General features: G+C 50.8%; 1 protein-coding gene across 4 annotated transcripts in view; it reads left to right on the forward strand.

Moving 5' to 3' along the window:
- The first annotated feature begins 4,068 nt into the window (after positions 1-4,068).
- The window catches only part of HDGFL2 (HDGF like 2), a 28,899-nt gene continuing 19,013 nt past the window's right edge, over positions 4,069-13,954 (forward strand). For 2 of the 4 annotated variants that reach the window (XM_075903041.1, XM_075903042.1), the window contains exons 1-3: positions 4,069-4,250; positions 10,495-10,571; positions 10,657-10,795. In XM_075903041.1, coding sequence (XP_075759156.1) covers positions 4,179-4,250; positions 10,495-10,571; positions 10,657-10,795 — 288 coding nt within the window. In that variant the 5' untranslated portion in view covers positions 4,069-4,178. The remainder of the gene's footprint in view (positions 4,251-10,494; positions 10,572-10,656; positions 10,796-13,954) is intronic. The other 2 variants (XM_075903043.1, XM_075903044.1) reach the window with 1 other exon arrangement.

Genomic DNA, 13,954 nt, shown 5'->3' on the forward strand with positions numbered 1-13,954 from the left:
TTTCACAAATCGGAATGACAAACATTTTATGGTCATAAATGCTAATTTAGATATGACTTAAGTCATACACACACATGCTTGTTTTTGTTGACACCTCATGTCAACTTTCAACAGCTTTCATATGGCTATTTAATTTGGCTTGCTGTTTCTAAGAGCTTCATGTAAAAATCACACCAGTTTAACTAAAATTAGTTTTAAAATCAATTTAGTTAAATTAGTGCAAACTTCTGCGTGGATCTTCTTGAAGCTGCTTAATCCTGACCTGCATCAATTTATCTTAAATCAACTTGGCATCAACCTTAGCTAAAGCAGAACAAACTAGTTTTAAAAATTTCACACTGGTTTAAACTAAATAGATTTAAAAATATACCTTTAAATAAACTAGTGCAACTTTGTGTGTAGACAAGGCCCAATTTCTGTCAGTGCTTTCTATTCCTTTTGCAGCATTACACAATGAAAGACAGATTTACAAAGACATGTTCTACTACTGTACTTCGTAATTAAAAGGAAACTGTTAAGTACAAAACAGATAGGACTAGATTCTACTCTTGGTTCCATTAATATAAACTTAACTGGCTTCAGTGGAGTAACTCTGAGTTTATATCAGTATAACTGTGCAGAACCTGTAAAAGAAGGAAATTCCCTTATAGGCATTTTAATGCCATTATCTGGGTATATTAAAACTGGAAAGGACAAATTCAGTCTTGGTTACATTATTGTAACTTCCCTTTGAAAGTTGTGTTGTCACTAAGGCCACATCTACACTATATAGCCCTATTATCACTATAACTAAGTCTGTCAAGAATGTGGAAAAAGCCACAGGAGCTGACATGAGAAACATTCCTGTTGGCTTAGGGCCATCTTCATTCAAGTGCTACAGTGGCATGGCAGTAGGGCCATCCCAAGGGAGTGTGGAGCCTAGGGCAACCCCCACCCCAGGCTTGCCCCGATTCCAGCTCTTCCTGCCTCTGCTTCTGCTCCGCAGCTTGTGTGCTCAGACCCTTACGCTACTTTCCACTGAAGTCAACTGAAACCTTTCAACAATTTCAATAGGTGCAAGATTCAGCCCACAGACCCTGATTCAGGAAAGCATCTCTACAAGGCCTGAATGATAGAAGTGCTGAGTTTGTCTGCTGCTGGGCCTGAGTCCTCCTAAACCGGAGGCCCCCAAAGCATGAGACCTGGGGCAACCTCCCCAAACCATCCAGTGGACAGCACGGGCTCTGCATGCCTCACTGGTGCCGTCATGCTGCTGTAGCACCATATGTGAAGACAAGCCCTGAGTGCCAGAATCTGTCCCAATCAATATTTAAAATAGTTTACAAATGCTTTTTTTTCACTCTATTCAGCTTGTGCTTGGAAAATAAATTACTTAGTTTCACTTTCTGGTTCTCATGTATTAGTCCGATGCCATTATATTTGGGTTGCAGACATGGCAGAGGAATATTCAAATCCAAACCTTGCCAAAATGATTATTTTGAGCGGTGTGATTAATTTCTATAATTAAGTTTTGTAGCGGCTTATTGACAGTGTTGTAACGCTTGTAGATCCTGTGTTTCGATTCACTAGCTTTTTGTTTTGTTTCACTTTAAGTATTAACTATTGTTATTAGTATCATATTTATGGAACATTGTTACCGTAATGCCGTGGTCCCCAACACGGTGCCCGTGGGCGCCATGGTGCCCGCAGGGGCACTTGCATGCGCCCGCCAGGTGCTCGGGGCTGGCCTGGCCCCGGGCACATGGTGCGCGGCGCTTGCGGGGGGAAGGGGGAGTGCCGGCCCTGGCCCCAGGCACGTGGCGCTTGGAGGGGGGGGGCGCCGGCCCCAGCCCCGGGCGCGTGGCGCTTGCGGGGGGGAGGGAGAGCGCCAGCCCCGGGCGCGCGGCGCTTGCAGGGGGGGGGTGCCGGCCCCGGGCATATGGGGGCTATGGGGGGGGGGGCCGCCCCCGGGCGCCCGGCGGGCTAACAGCCACACCCCCTGGCGCCCGGCGGGCTAACGGCCACGCCCCCTGGCGCCCGGCAACCTGAAAAGGTTGGGGACCACTGCCGTAATGGAATGTGGCCTGATGCATACAGACATCAAACTTGTCAGGGGGAAGGCCATTCAGGCCCTGAAGAGATGCTTTCCTGACTCTTGTGCCTGTTGAGGTTGTTGTCAGGTTTCAGCTGACTTCAGTGGGTGTAGCATAAGGATCTGAACACACAAGCTGCTGCCACTTTTTTCCAGTGCCCATTCAAGTGGGTATAGGCTCAGGCCTACCCTGTTTAGTCAGTAGCAGGCTCTTATACTTTCTAGAACCAGCCTCTAGAGGGAGACATGATCACCTGCACTAAGACAGTGTGTTCTAACGAAGATACCATCCCTGCCACTAGACCAGAGGCTCACCATTTAAGCAGGACAAAGAACAATTCAGTTCCATAACTCCTCTAGTGACAGTGATCCAGAAGATCCCACTGTTGCAGATCCCTGGGTACACATGGGGATCTTTAATTAGGAGATCCCTTCTGGACAGAAAATTATTAATGTATAATTATTGTTTAATTTTGAGTGTTTTGGGGCAGATAGCATCAAAAAATCTCAATAGAGGAGGTTAAGGATGTAACACTAACTGCATCCTATAGTATACCCCCCTTATCCTTTAATAAGAGCTTCATCATCCCTCTGTGACTAGCCTAGAAAATGCCCCACAATACAGTGATTTGTGTGACTAGCTTCTGTGACCACACTCATCACAGCATGTATCAGCCTCCCAACAGAATCAGTGCTTCCAGGCAGACCAGCAATCTGGGGAAAGTAATGCCCAGCTGAGCCCAAGAGACAAAACAAGACAATTAAGTGGAGGATATAAAATGGAGCAAAGCAGCAAGGAGAGGCGTTAAAGGGAGAGAGCAATGACACATTCAGTCCTGCACTGTAAAACCCCCCACACTATCCTATTATGCCTTTTCCTTATAGCCCAGCCTTCCATACTATCCTCACCCTCCATCCCCATCAATACCTATACACCATCCTCTTTATATGCCTCAAACTATACTCCTTCCTCACATCTATACCCCTCATCCCTCCAGATGCCTTCCCCCATCTTTATCCCTCATCCCCTCCAGACACCTTGGCTGTGTCTAGACTGGCCAGTTTTTCCGGAAAATCAGCCACTTTTCCAGAAAAACTTGCCAGCTGTCTACACTGGCTGCTTGAATTTCCGCAAAAGCGCTGACTTCCTACTGTAAGAAATCAGTGCTTTTTGTGGAAATACTATGCTGCTCCCGTTCAGGCAAAAGTCCTTTTGCGCAAAAGTTTTTTGGGCCAGTGTAGACAGCTGAGATTTGTTTTCCGTAAAAAAGCCCCGATCGCGAAAATGGCGATCGGGGCTTTTTGGCGGAAAAGCGCGTCTAGATTGGCACGGACGCTTTTCCACAAAAAGTGCTTTTGCGGAAAAGCGTCCGAGCCAATCTAGACGCTCTTGTCCGAAAATGCTTTTAACGGAAAACTTTTCCGTTAAAAGCATTTCCGGAAAATCATGCCAGTCTAGACATAGCCCTGTAATCACCTCTTCCCTTCTTTAGCCACCATTCAATACCCCATGCCCTATAGTGCCCCACCATAAGCCCGTCTCTATTGCCCCATCACTCTTCTTATATCCCTTCCACTGTACTCCTCCCTCCATGCCCCCCTGCTCCTCACCCCATACACCTACATCCCCCCTCACTCCCTGCCCTATATTCCCCCATGGCCCTTATAGCCCCCCAGGCCCTTATAGCCCCCCAGGCCCCTCCCCCACGGCCCTTATAGCCCCCAGGCCCCTCCCCCACGGCCCTTATAGCCCCCAGCCCCCCTTCCCACGCACATCCCCAGTCACACCCCTCCAGTGCCCCCACGCCGCCCCGCGTGCCCAGACAGCTGCCCAATCCCGTTACTCCTCACGCCCCGCCTCGAGCCCCGATTGGAGGGAGCAGGTGAGTGGCAGGGGCGCGAGCCAGTGCGCTGCGGAAATGCGAGCGGAGGGGCGGGACATCCGGCGGGCCTAGGGCCAGTCTCTTGCCGCTTCCCCCCCAACCCTGCTCCCCCCCCCCCCCGCTTCCCCGGCGGTGCCAGCGGCCTGGGCCTCTGCTGCGGCCTGCGCCCCTCCCCCTTCCCCGGAGCCCCGGCTTGGCCCGGCCTGGCCCGGCCTCGCCTCGCCATGCCGCACAGCTTCAAGCCCGGAGACCTGGTCTTCGCCAAGATGAAGGGATACCCGCACTGGCCGGCCCGGGTGAGACCCCAGCCCGCGGGGAGCCCCCCAATCCCCGCCTGGGGGGGCCCAGGGGGAGCCCCCAATCCCCGCCTGGGGGGGCCAGGGGGAGCCCCCCAATCCCCGCCTGGGGGGCCCCAGGGGGAGCCCCCCAACCCCCCCTCGGGGAGCCCCTCAATCCCCGCCTGGGGGGGACTCAGGGGGAGCCCCCAACCCCCCCTCGGGGAGCCCCCCAATCCCCGCCTGGGGGGCCCAGGGGGAGCCCCCCAATCCCCGCCTGGGGGGACCCAGGGGGAGCCCCCCAACTTCTGCCTCGGGGAGCCCCCCAATCCCCACCTCGGGGGGACCCAGGGGAAGCCCCCCAACCTCCGCCTCGGGGGTCCCTCGGGGAGCCCCCCATCCTCTCCCTCGGGGAGCCCCCCAATCTCAGCCTCGGGAGGGGTTCAGGGGGGCCCCCAGCCTTGAGAGGGGCCCCTGACCTCAGCCTCGGGGAAGCCTCCAACCTCAGCCTTGGGAGTACCTGGGGGGAGTCCCCAAACCCTATCCCCCTGGGGAGCCCCCAACCTCAGCCTTGGGAGGGAGCCTGTGGAGAGGTCCCTAACCCTGGCGCTCAGGGGATGCCCCTAATTGCAATTTGGGGACCCCCTCCAACCCCAGCTGTGGGAGTGGAGCACCCTCAACCCAAGCTTTAGGGGGATTTGGGGGAGGGGGCCCTCATCCTAGCCCCAGGGAGGAGGTTGGAGAAACCCTGCAGCTCCAGTGGGGAGCCTTAAGTGCCCTTCATGGGGGCTCCCCTACTCCCAGGTGACCCTTTTACCTTCCCTACAAAAGACTTCATACTCAATCCACCTGGTTATGGGGAGATTCTTATGGGGGGGCGTCTAGTCCAGCCTAGTGCCTGGGCCCTGCACTAGGGGATGAGGTGTGGAGTGGGGGAAACAGGTCATGTGGAAGAAGAGATGATGGGGCTCAGCAATAGCAGGGCATTGTGCCTTGCGGTGCAGAGGAGAGATGGAACAGAGGTGATTATGGTGTGGTCATTGAGGAGTTGGGGTACTGGGGGCAAGGTGATGGATTGTAGGGTGGTTTTTGGGGGTGGGTGCAGGGAGGTTGGTAAGGGGAGAAGGAGCATAAGGAAACTTATGTGGGGTTCAGGGGATGGGTGTTGGGATCCAGAAAGGGCAAGGTGATGGATTGTGGCATGCAGGAGTCTGTGGAGAAATGAGATGAGGAAAAAGATATGGATTGGGGTAAGTGGACAGGGAATGGGGATCAAGGATGACAGTCTGCAGCAGTGGTAGTCAGTTATTTTTTGTCAAGGTCCAGACCCCACAGAAAATATTTTTTTGAAGTAGCAGTAATGATAATAGTAAAAAGAAAGATTTTGTGATTTGTTCAGAGGCGTCTGGCAGTCTGGATTTTGCCCACAGCCTGCCTATTGATTATCCCTGGTCTGCACATGAAAGGAGAGGTTCATAGAGGCACATGATTGGAGATGGGGGAGTGGATCACAGGATATGGGGGTTCTTTTGGGCAGGCAGGAATTACTGGTCTGTTATAGAGTATCAGGTGATTGGTTTTAAGAGCTGCAGTGTGATACTGTTGTAAGGTGACTGACAGTGCTGTGTGGGCCACAGTGCTTGGACAGGGTGTGGATGAGGCAGGGTGACGGCCTCTGGATGGGATGGAGTCAGGGGGTCACTTTCTGGAGGGGGTGGGGGTGTATTGTATTGGATGTTGATGATCAGGAAGAGTCAATGTATATGTGTGGAACACCATGTGCATGAGAGGGCATTGATTAGTGGTCCTTAAAAGTAAAGTCCTATTGGACGATCAACAATCTAGTACACTTACAAAGTTTGCAGATGATACCAAGCTGGGAGTGGTTGCAAGTGCTTTGGAAGACAGGGTCATAATTCTAAATGACCTGGACAAACTGAAGAAAGGGTCTGAGGTAAATAGGATGAAGTTTAATGAGGACAAACTCAAAGTGCTCCAGTAAGGAAGGAATAATCCATTTCACACATACAGAATGAGAAGTGACTGTCTAGGAAAGAATACTGCAGAAAGGGATCTAGGGGCCATAGTGGATCACAAGCTAAGTATGAGTCAGTGTGACACTTGCAAAAAAAAAAAAGGCAAACATGATTCTGGGATGCATTAACAGGAGTATTGTGAGCAAGACACGAGAAGTCATTCTTCTGCTCTACTCTGTGCTGATTAGGCCTCAATTGGAATATTGTGTCCAGTTCTGGGCTCCACATTTCAAGAAAGATGTGGAGGAATTGGAGAAGGCCCCAAGAAGAGAAACAAGAATGATTAAAGGTCTAGAGAACATGAGCTATGAGGGAAGACTGAAAGAATTGGGCTTGTGTAGTGTAGAAAAGAGAAGACTGAGAGGGGATGTGATGATAGTTTTCAAGTACCTAAAAGGGTGTTAGAAGAAAGGAGGAGAAAAATTGTTCTCCTTGACCACTGATGATAAGTCAAAAAGCAATGGGCTTAAGTTGCAGGAAGGGAGGTTTAGGTTGGACATTAGAAAAAACTTAACTGTCAGAGTGGGTAAACTCTGGAATAAATTGCCTAGGGACGTTGTTTAGAATCTCCATCATTGGAGATATTTAAGAGCAGGTTAGATTAACATGTATCAGGGAAGATCTAAAATGGTCCTGTGGTGAAGGCAGGGGACTGGACTTGGGGTACGTCTACACAGCAACATTATTTCGAAGTAACTAGTGTTATTTTGAAATAACTTAGTCTGCATCTACACAGCAGGCAGTTATTTCAAAATAATGTCAAAATACTGTCAAGCTGGAGGACTTCTTCCTCCTGTAACCCTCATTGTCTGAGGAGCAAGGGAAGTCGGAGGAAGAGTGTTGTCTTTTGAAATAAGTGCTGTGTAGATGCTCCCAATTTTGAAATAAGCTACGCAATTGACATAGCTCAATGTGTGTAGCTTATTTTGAGTTAAGCCCCGCTGTGTAGACGCACCCTTGATGACCTCTCGAGGTCCCTTACAGTTCTAGGGTCTGTGAAAGCTGAGGGAGGGGCAAGGTCTCTATATGTGAGGGGTTTGGGCATAGTGGAAAGAGGCAAGAGGCTGCAAATGCCTGGGACTGGGACACGGTAGATGCCTAGGGAAGATTATGGGTGTGGGAGCTGGGAAGACAATGCGTGACCTCCAGTGCATGACAGGATCTGCTCGTGGATCTTCCCAAATGTGCCTGAGGTCGGTTAGTGCTAGAATGTGGAACTGCAGCACAACGTGGTTAGAATCGGGAGGATGCTCATAGATTTGGAGTCCCAATGTGCTCCGGGTTAGCTCTCTGCCCTTCCCTGGGGGATGCTGTCTTGTGAAGACTTCCCCAGTATGCGATGTCACCCCCTAGCATGTACGTTTCCATGTTTCAGTAATCACAGAGCCCATAATATTCCTTGGCTCCTGCCTAGAAGCTGTGCCCCAGCTATGCCATGTGTAGGGCCCTACCAAATTCACAGCCATGAAAAATGCCTCGTGTGCCGTAGAGATGTAGGTGAGTAGTTGGGCCGACTATTTGCTTCTCCCCCCCGCTCCCTTTACTGTCTGATACAGAGGCAGCAAGGGAGGGAGGGAAGTCGGTGCTGGTGCTGGGGGGAACTGGCTTTAAAGCTGGTTCCCCCCCAGCACTGTGTCTGTGGTGCCACCTGTGGGGGGCAGAGGAGGCTGGCTGCGGACAGAGAGTGCTCTGGTGACAGCCCCTGGCTGCAGGGGTGTGTGTGTCCCAGCTCCCCACTGGTGCAAACCAGGACTGAGCAAGTCCTGGCTCCCGCCGGGTCCAGAAGCTACCCCCGCTGCAGCTCTACAGTTTAAATATAATAAGAGTCGGGTGTGCAGGCAGCCTGGCTCCTGCTACATATATATTGCAGAGGCTCAGCACAGGTAGGTCTTGGACCTGGCGTGAGCCAGGACTGAGCAATCCTGGCTCAGTACCGGCTTGTGCCAGATCTGGGAGCTACCCCGGCTGTGGCTCTGCAGTTTAAATGTAAGAGCCAGCTGCGCAGGCAGCCCAGCTGTTACTACATTTAAAATGCAGAACTGCAGCTGTGAGATGAGACTGAGAAGCCTTCCCTTATCAACTAATCCTGTAGTTAATAAACATTTTGCCCCCTACATGATTAGTGGATTATCTGCCTCTTAACATCCTTAGCATGCTGTGAGATTTGGTCTCCCACTGTGAAATCTGGTCTTTTGCTTGCTTTTCCCCATACTAAAAAGATTTCACAGGGGAGACCAGTGTTTCTCAAATTGGGGGAGCCTGACCCCAAAAAGTGTTGGGGGAGGGTATGTCACAAAGTTATTTTGGGGGGGGTACAGGTATTACCACCCTTACTTCTGCACAGCCTTCAGAGCTGGGTGCCACAGAGCAGAGGCTGTTGGCAGGGCACCCAACTCTGAAGGCAGTGCCCTGCCAGCAGCAGTGCAGAAGTGAGGGTGTCAATACCGTACCAGGCCATTCCTGCTTCTGTGCTGCTGCATTCAGAGCTGGGCAGTTGGACACTGGTGACTGCTCACTGCAGGCCTACAATACCATACCTGGCCATCCTAGGTCTGAGTTGCTGCTGGTGGTGGCTCTGCCTTCAGAGCTGGGCTCCTGGCCAGCAGCCACCCCTCTCCAGCTGCTCAGGTCTGAAGACGGCACCACTGCAAGGACAGTGCCGAAGTAAGAGAAGCAGTACTGCAACCCCTACAGCAGGGCTAGTCAACACGCGGACTGCATGCAGCCCGTTTGTTTGTGGCCCGCAGTGAGGTTTGGGTTTACATGGGGCTCAAGACAAGGCCCGTGGGTGGGAGCCAAAACAAAAAAGTAGTCAATGGAATGGTCTTCCGTTGATAGGTGTTTTAGTAGTTAAATTCCTGGACTGTCATTGCTCATTGAAAGTGCTGTCACATGGGTGGAAATCAGGTAAATATTGCATTTTATTAATATCAGCAGAATTGAGTTAAATGCAGTCTGCGTGTTGTGTAGTCTTGCCTTCATCTTTGGATTCATGCCCGTCAGTGTGAAAGAAGCTATTTTCATATGTATTTGCATGTATACACAACTACACTTAAGTTGCAGCCCTCGGCATGTGCTGTGAGTATCATTGTGGCCCCCAGGGCTTGCAAAGTTGAGTAGTCCTGCCCTACAATAACCTTTTGCCCTCCCCCAACTCTCTTTTTGGGTCAGGACCCCTACAGTTTAGGGATGTGAACGTGTATCCGAGTACACAGTTAACTGATGAGCTCGGGCTCATCGGTTAACCCTCTCAGTTACATGCATCCTACTCTCCCCCTTCTGCACCTGAATCAGGGGAGGGAGGTGAGCCGGTGTGCATGGGGAGCAGGCTTTTAAATTGGCACCCCACTCATGCCAGCTCCCCCAGAGCCGCCTGGCTCCCCCTCACACACTGCTTCCTCTGCAGCAGTGTGTCGGGGGAGACCAGGCAGGAGCCAGTACATGTGGGGAGCTGGCTTAATAACCAACAAGCATCGGCTCCCACCTACCCTTCCCCCCACCCCCCGGTGTGTAAACGTGTAACTGCTGAATTTTTCACAAATAATCACATTTTAGTATCCCTACTACAATTGCACTATCACGACATTTCCATTTCTGATTTAAATAGCTGAAATCATGAAAATTATTATTTTAAAAATCCTGTGACTGCGACATTGATCAAAATGGACGGTGAGTGTGGAAGGACCCTAGCCATGTGCGAGGACTGATGGGCACTGGAGCCAGTGGAACATGAGGGAAGGCTGGGCTTCCTGTGCAGTACGAGCCAGTTGCTTTCTAGCAGCCTGGGCTTTTCCTGTCGCTTGTTTCCAGCCAGGAAGGAGGATTTCAAGCCACCTGCTGGAGCAATCTTCTTCCTCCCAAGTAGGGCTGGATGGACTCTCCTGGGAGTCCTTCCACTGTGTTCTTCCTGGTGGTCCAGGCAAGGCACTTGTTCCCTGCATGTGCAGAACCCGTGTTGCAGCCTTCCCAGCCCTAAGGATACTGAGTCTTAGACTAGAGCTCTTGCAACACCGCAGCTGCAGCGGATCCCTGCTGTTACTTGCCTACTGATCCTGCTTGGCCATAAGCACTATCTTTGAATTCAGAGGGTAGCAGGCTCCCTTCCTTGGTGTGTAATTGCCGTGTACATGGGAAGCAGCCAACCTTGCCTTTGGATCCGTTAGCTGCCTCCTCATGCTGCACCCTAGTCTGCCGTCTCTGACCCCCTCCTGCTTTGTGCTTCATTTCAGATTGATGACATAGCAGACGGCGCCGTGAAACCCCCGCCAAACAAGTACCCCATCTTCTTCTTTGGGACGCATGAGACGTAAGCCCTGCTCTCCGCTCCATTCCCTTGCGGTGGCCCGCTTCCCGGCTGCTCGGGACTGACCTCTGCTTTGTTTTCCCCCCAGAGCCTTCTTGGGACCTAAGGACTTGTTCCCTTATGACAAGTACAAGGACAAATACGGGAAGCCAAACAAGCGGAAAGGCTTCAATGAGGGATTGTGGGAAATCCAGAACAACCCCCATGCCAGTTACAGTGCCCCTCCGGTGAGTGCAGGAGCCTGGCTCCTGTGTGGTCATAACTAGGGACTCTTGAGTGCCCAAGAGCCTTCCCTTCTTTTCCCGCCGCCTGCCACTGTGATATTGGCAAACCTCTATGTGCAAAATCTGCTTTCTTGAAAAGAAAGTAAGTTTTACAAATAACTAGCCCTCCTCACACCCGCGTTACAGATGCCTAATCTGAGGCACAGAGTTTAAATGACTTGTCCAAAGCCCCAGAGGAAATCTGTGTTTGGAGGAAGAATTAGAATTGCAGAGTTCCTGGTCCTGTGTTCAGACCATGTCAATCCCTTCCCGGGCATGAGAGCACCTGAACCAAAGGCCACTGGAGTCGCTAGTGCTCAGTGGTTTGAGCATTGGCCTGCTAAACCCAGGGTTGTGAGTTCAATCCTTGAGGGGACCATTTAAGGATCTGGGGCAAATCTGTCAGGGATGGTACTTGGGCCTGCCGGGAGAGCGGGGAACTGGACTCGATGACCTTTCAAAGTCCCTTCCAGTTCTTTGAGATAGGTATATCTCCATATATTACTGTGCTTCCCATTGACTTACTATAGAGAACTTTCTGGGTGTCTGGCTGGTGAGTCTTGTCCACATGCTCAGGGTTTAGCTGATCGCCATATTTGGGGTCGGGAAGGAATTTTCCTCCAGGGTAGATTGGCAGAGGCCCTGGAGGTTTTTCGCCTTCCTCTGTAGCATGGGGCGCAGATCACAGCTGGAGGATTCTCTGCATCTTGGGACCTTCAAAGTATTTGAAGGCTTCAATATCTGAGATATAGGTGAGAGGATTATTCTAAGAGGGGTGGGTGAGATTCTGTGGCCTGCACTGTGCAGGGGGTCAGACTAGATGATCATAGTGGTCCCTTCTGACCTTAAAGTCTATGAGTCTTCAGTAAGCTTTGGATCAGACTCGGAGAAAACTGTGTAAGTGTATGAGGAACATTACATGTAATCAAAATTGAATAATACGATTTATTACATTGTGATCTCTAGAGAGGCAAAGGAAGGCTTTAAGATGAGACATAGAGAAGATGGCTTAGAGGAAGACCATTTCAGACAGAAAGGATGCACCAAATTAATGAGCAACAACTCCCACCCAAACTGTTGCAGAGTTTGGGGAGAGACTCTAGGTTGCAGTGAACAGGCAGAAGAGATGGCTGGATACGAGGGCATAGAGATACAAGGTGAGATGATGCCATGGAAAGTTTTGAGAGCCGTTTAACATTGCTCTCAAAACAACAGAGATGAGTGTGAAATCGGTAAATGTAAGAGAAGACACTAGTGCACTAAGCTAGGGGGACGGTAGATACGTTGGAGGGTAGGGATGGGGTCCAGAGTAACCTACAGAAATTGAAGGATTGGGTCAAAATAAATCTGAGGTTCAACAAGGACGATCACAGAGTCCTGCACTTGGGACAGAAGAATCCCAAGTATTGTTACAGGCTGGGGACCGACTGGCTAAGCAGCAGTTTGGCAGAAGAGGATTACACTGGAGATGAGTCAACAGTGTGCCCTTGTAGCCAAGAAGGCTAATGGCATATTAGGGTGCATTAGGAGGAGCATTGCCAGCAGATCTAGAGAAGTGATTATTCCCCTTTATTCAGCACTGGTGAACCACATCTGGAGTATTGTGTCCAATTCCAAGCCCCCTATTACAGAAAGGATGCGGACGCATTGGAGAAAGTCCAGCAGAGGACAAGAAAAAAGATTAGGGAACTGGAGCATGTGATTTAGGAGGGGAGGCTGAGGGATTTGGGCTTAGTTAGTCTACAGAAGAGAAGAGTGAGGGGGGATTTGAGAGCATCCTTTAACTACCTGAGAAGGAGTTCCATAGAGGGCGGAGAGATGCTGTTCTCAGTGGGGACAGATGGCAGAACAAGGAGCAATGGTCTGGAGTTGCATTGGGGGATTTAGATTGGATATTAGGAAAAACTATTTCCCTAGGAGAGTGGTGAAGCCCTGGGATGGGTTCCCCAGGGAGGTGGTGGAATCTCCATCCCGGCTTGACAAAGCCCTGACTGGGATGATTGAGTTGGGATTGGTCCTGCTCCGGGCAGGGGGTTGGGCTTGATGCCTCCTGAGGTCTCTTCCAACCCTAGGATTCTATAAGATGAGAGCGAGCGAGCTGCTGTAGTCACAGTGGTTCTTGATTAAGGTGGGTTATTGATTCACAATTTCAGCAGAGATGGGTTTGAGGAAAAGTTAAACTCTGACATTGTCAAAGAGGTGGCTGTAGACGGGAAGAAACATCTGGAGTGAAGGGTGGCTTGGAGATGTTTGCTCTTGGTTGCAGTTAAGGAGAGTGCTAAGAGCATGAAGGACATAGGGCAAAGAGGGCTTTTTACCAAGAGGGAGCTTGGTCATCATCACTTTAGATGTGTTTTGCATGCTTGAAGTGAGACATGAAGCAAGGGAGGTTTAGGTTGGACATTAGGAAAATCTTCCTGCCTGTCAGGGTGGTTAAACACTGGAGTAAATTGCCAAGGGAGGTTGTGGAATCCCCATCTCTGGAGATATTTAAGAGCAGGTTGGACAGACACCTGTCAGGGATGATCTAGACTCAGTGGTACGAGTACTCATAGGGGTACTCGAGAGAAGTCTGAGGAGTACATCCACACAACTGAAATTTGGAGAAAACTGAATTTTTGTTTTAAGTTCTACAGCAATTTATTGTTTTTGTACTTTTTACACCCAAAAATTTCATCGCCCGCTTGGCTACAATTAAGCTGTTTAAACAAATGTGTTGCAACGGTAGAAAAAAATGTTGTATGTCTGAAAAGTCTAGGTATTGGGGGTAGTTATAATTATTTTTTTTTTTTGAAAAGGGGATACCGTATTTTCCGGCGTATAGGGCGACTGGGTGTATAAGACGACCCCCTATCTTTTTAATTAAAAGATAGGGTTTCATCTTATACCCCAGCGCCCCTCCGCCTCCTTTGCTCCCGGTGTCCCTGGTCTGCTGGAGATGGTCCCCAGCAGACCAGAGGCACCGGGAGCAAAGCCGCCAGGAGCGCCTGGGCTGCCCCCCCCCCCCCCGCCGGAGCCCCTCCGAGGCTTTGAAAGCCTCGGGGGAAGCCGGCGGGGGGGCATCCCAGGCGCGCATGGGCTGCCCCCCCGCCGGAGCCCCTCCGCGGCTTTGAAAGCCTCGGG

Source organism: Pelodiscus sinensis, chromosome 19 (assembly GCF_049634645.1).
Source record: "Pelodiscus sinensis isolate JC-2024 chromosome 19, ASM4963464v1, whole genome shotgun sequence".
NCBI lineage: Eukaryota > Metazoa > Chordata > Testudines > Trionychidae > Pelodiscus > Pelodiscus sinensis.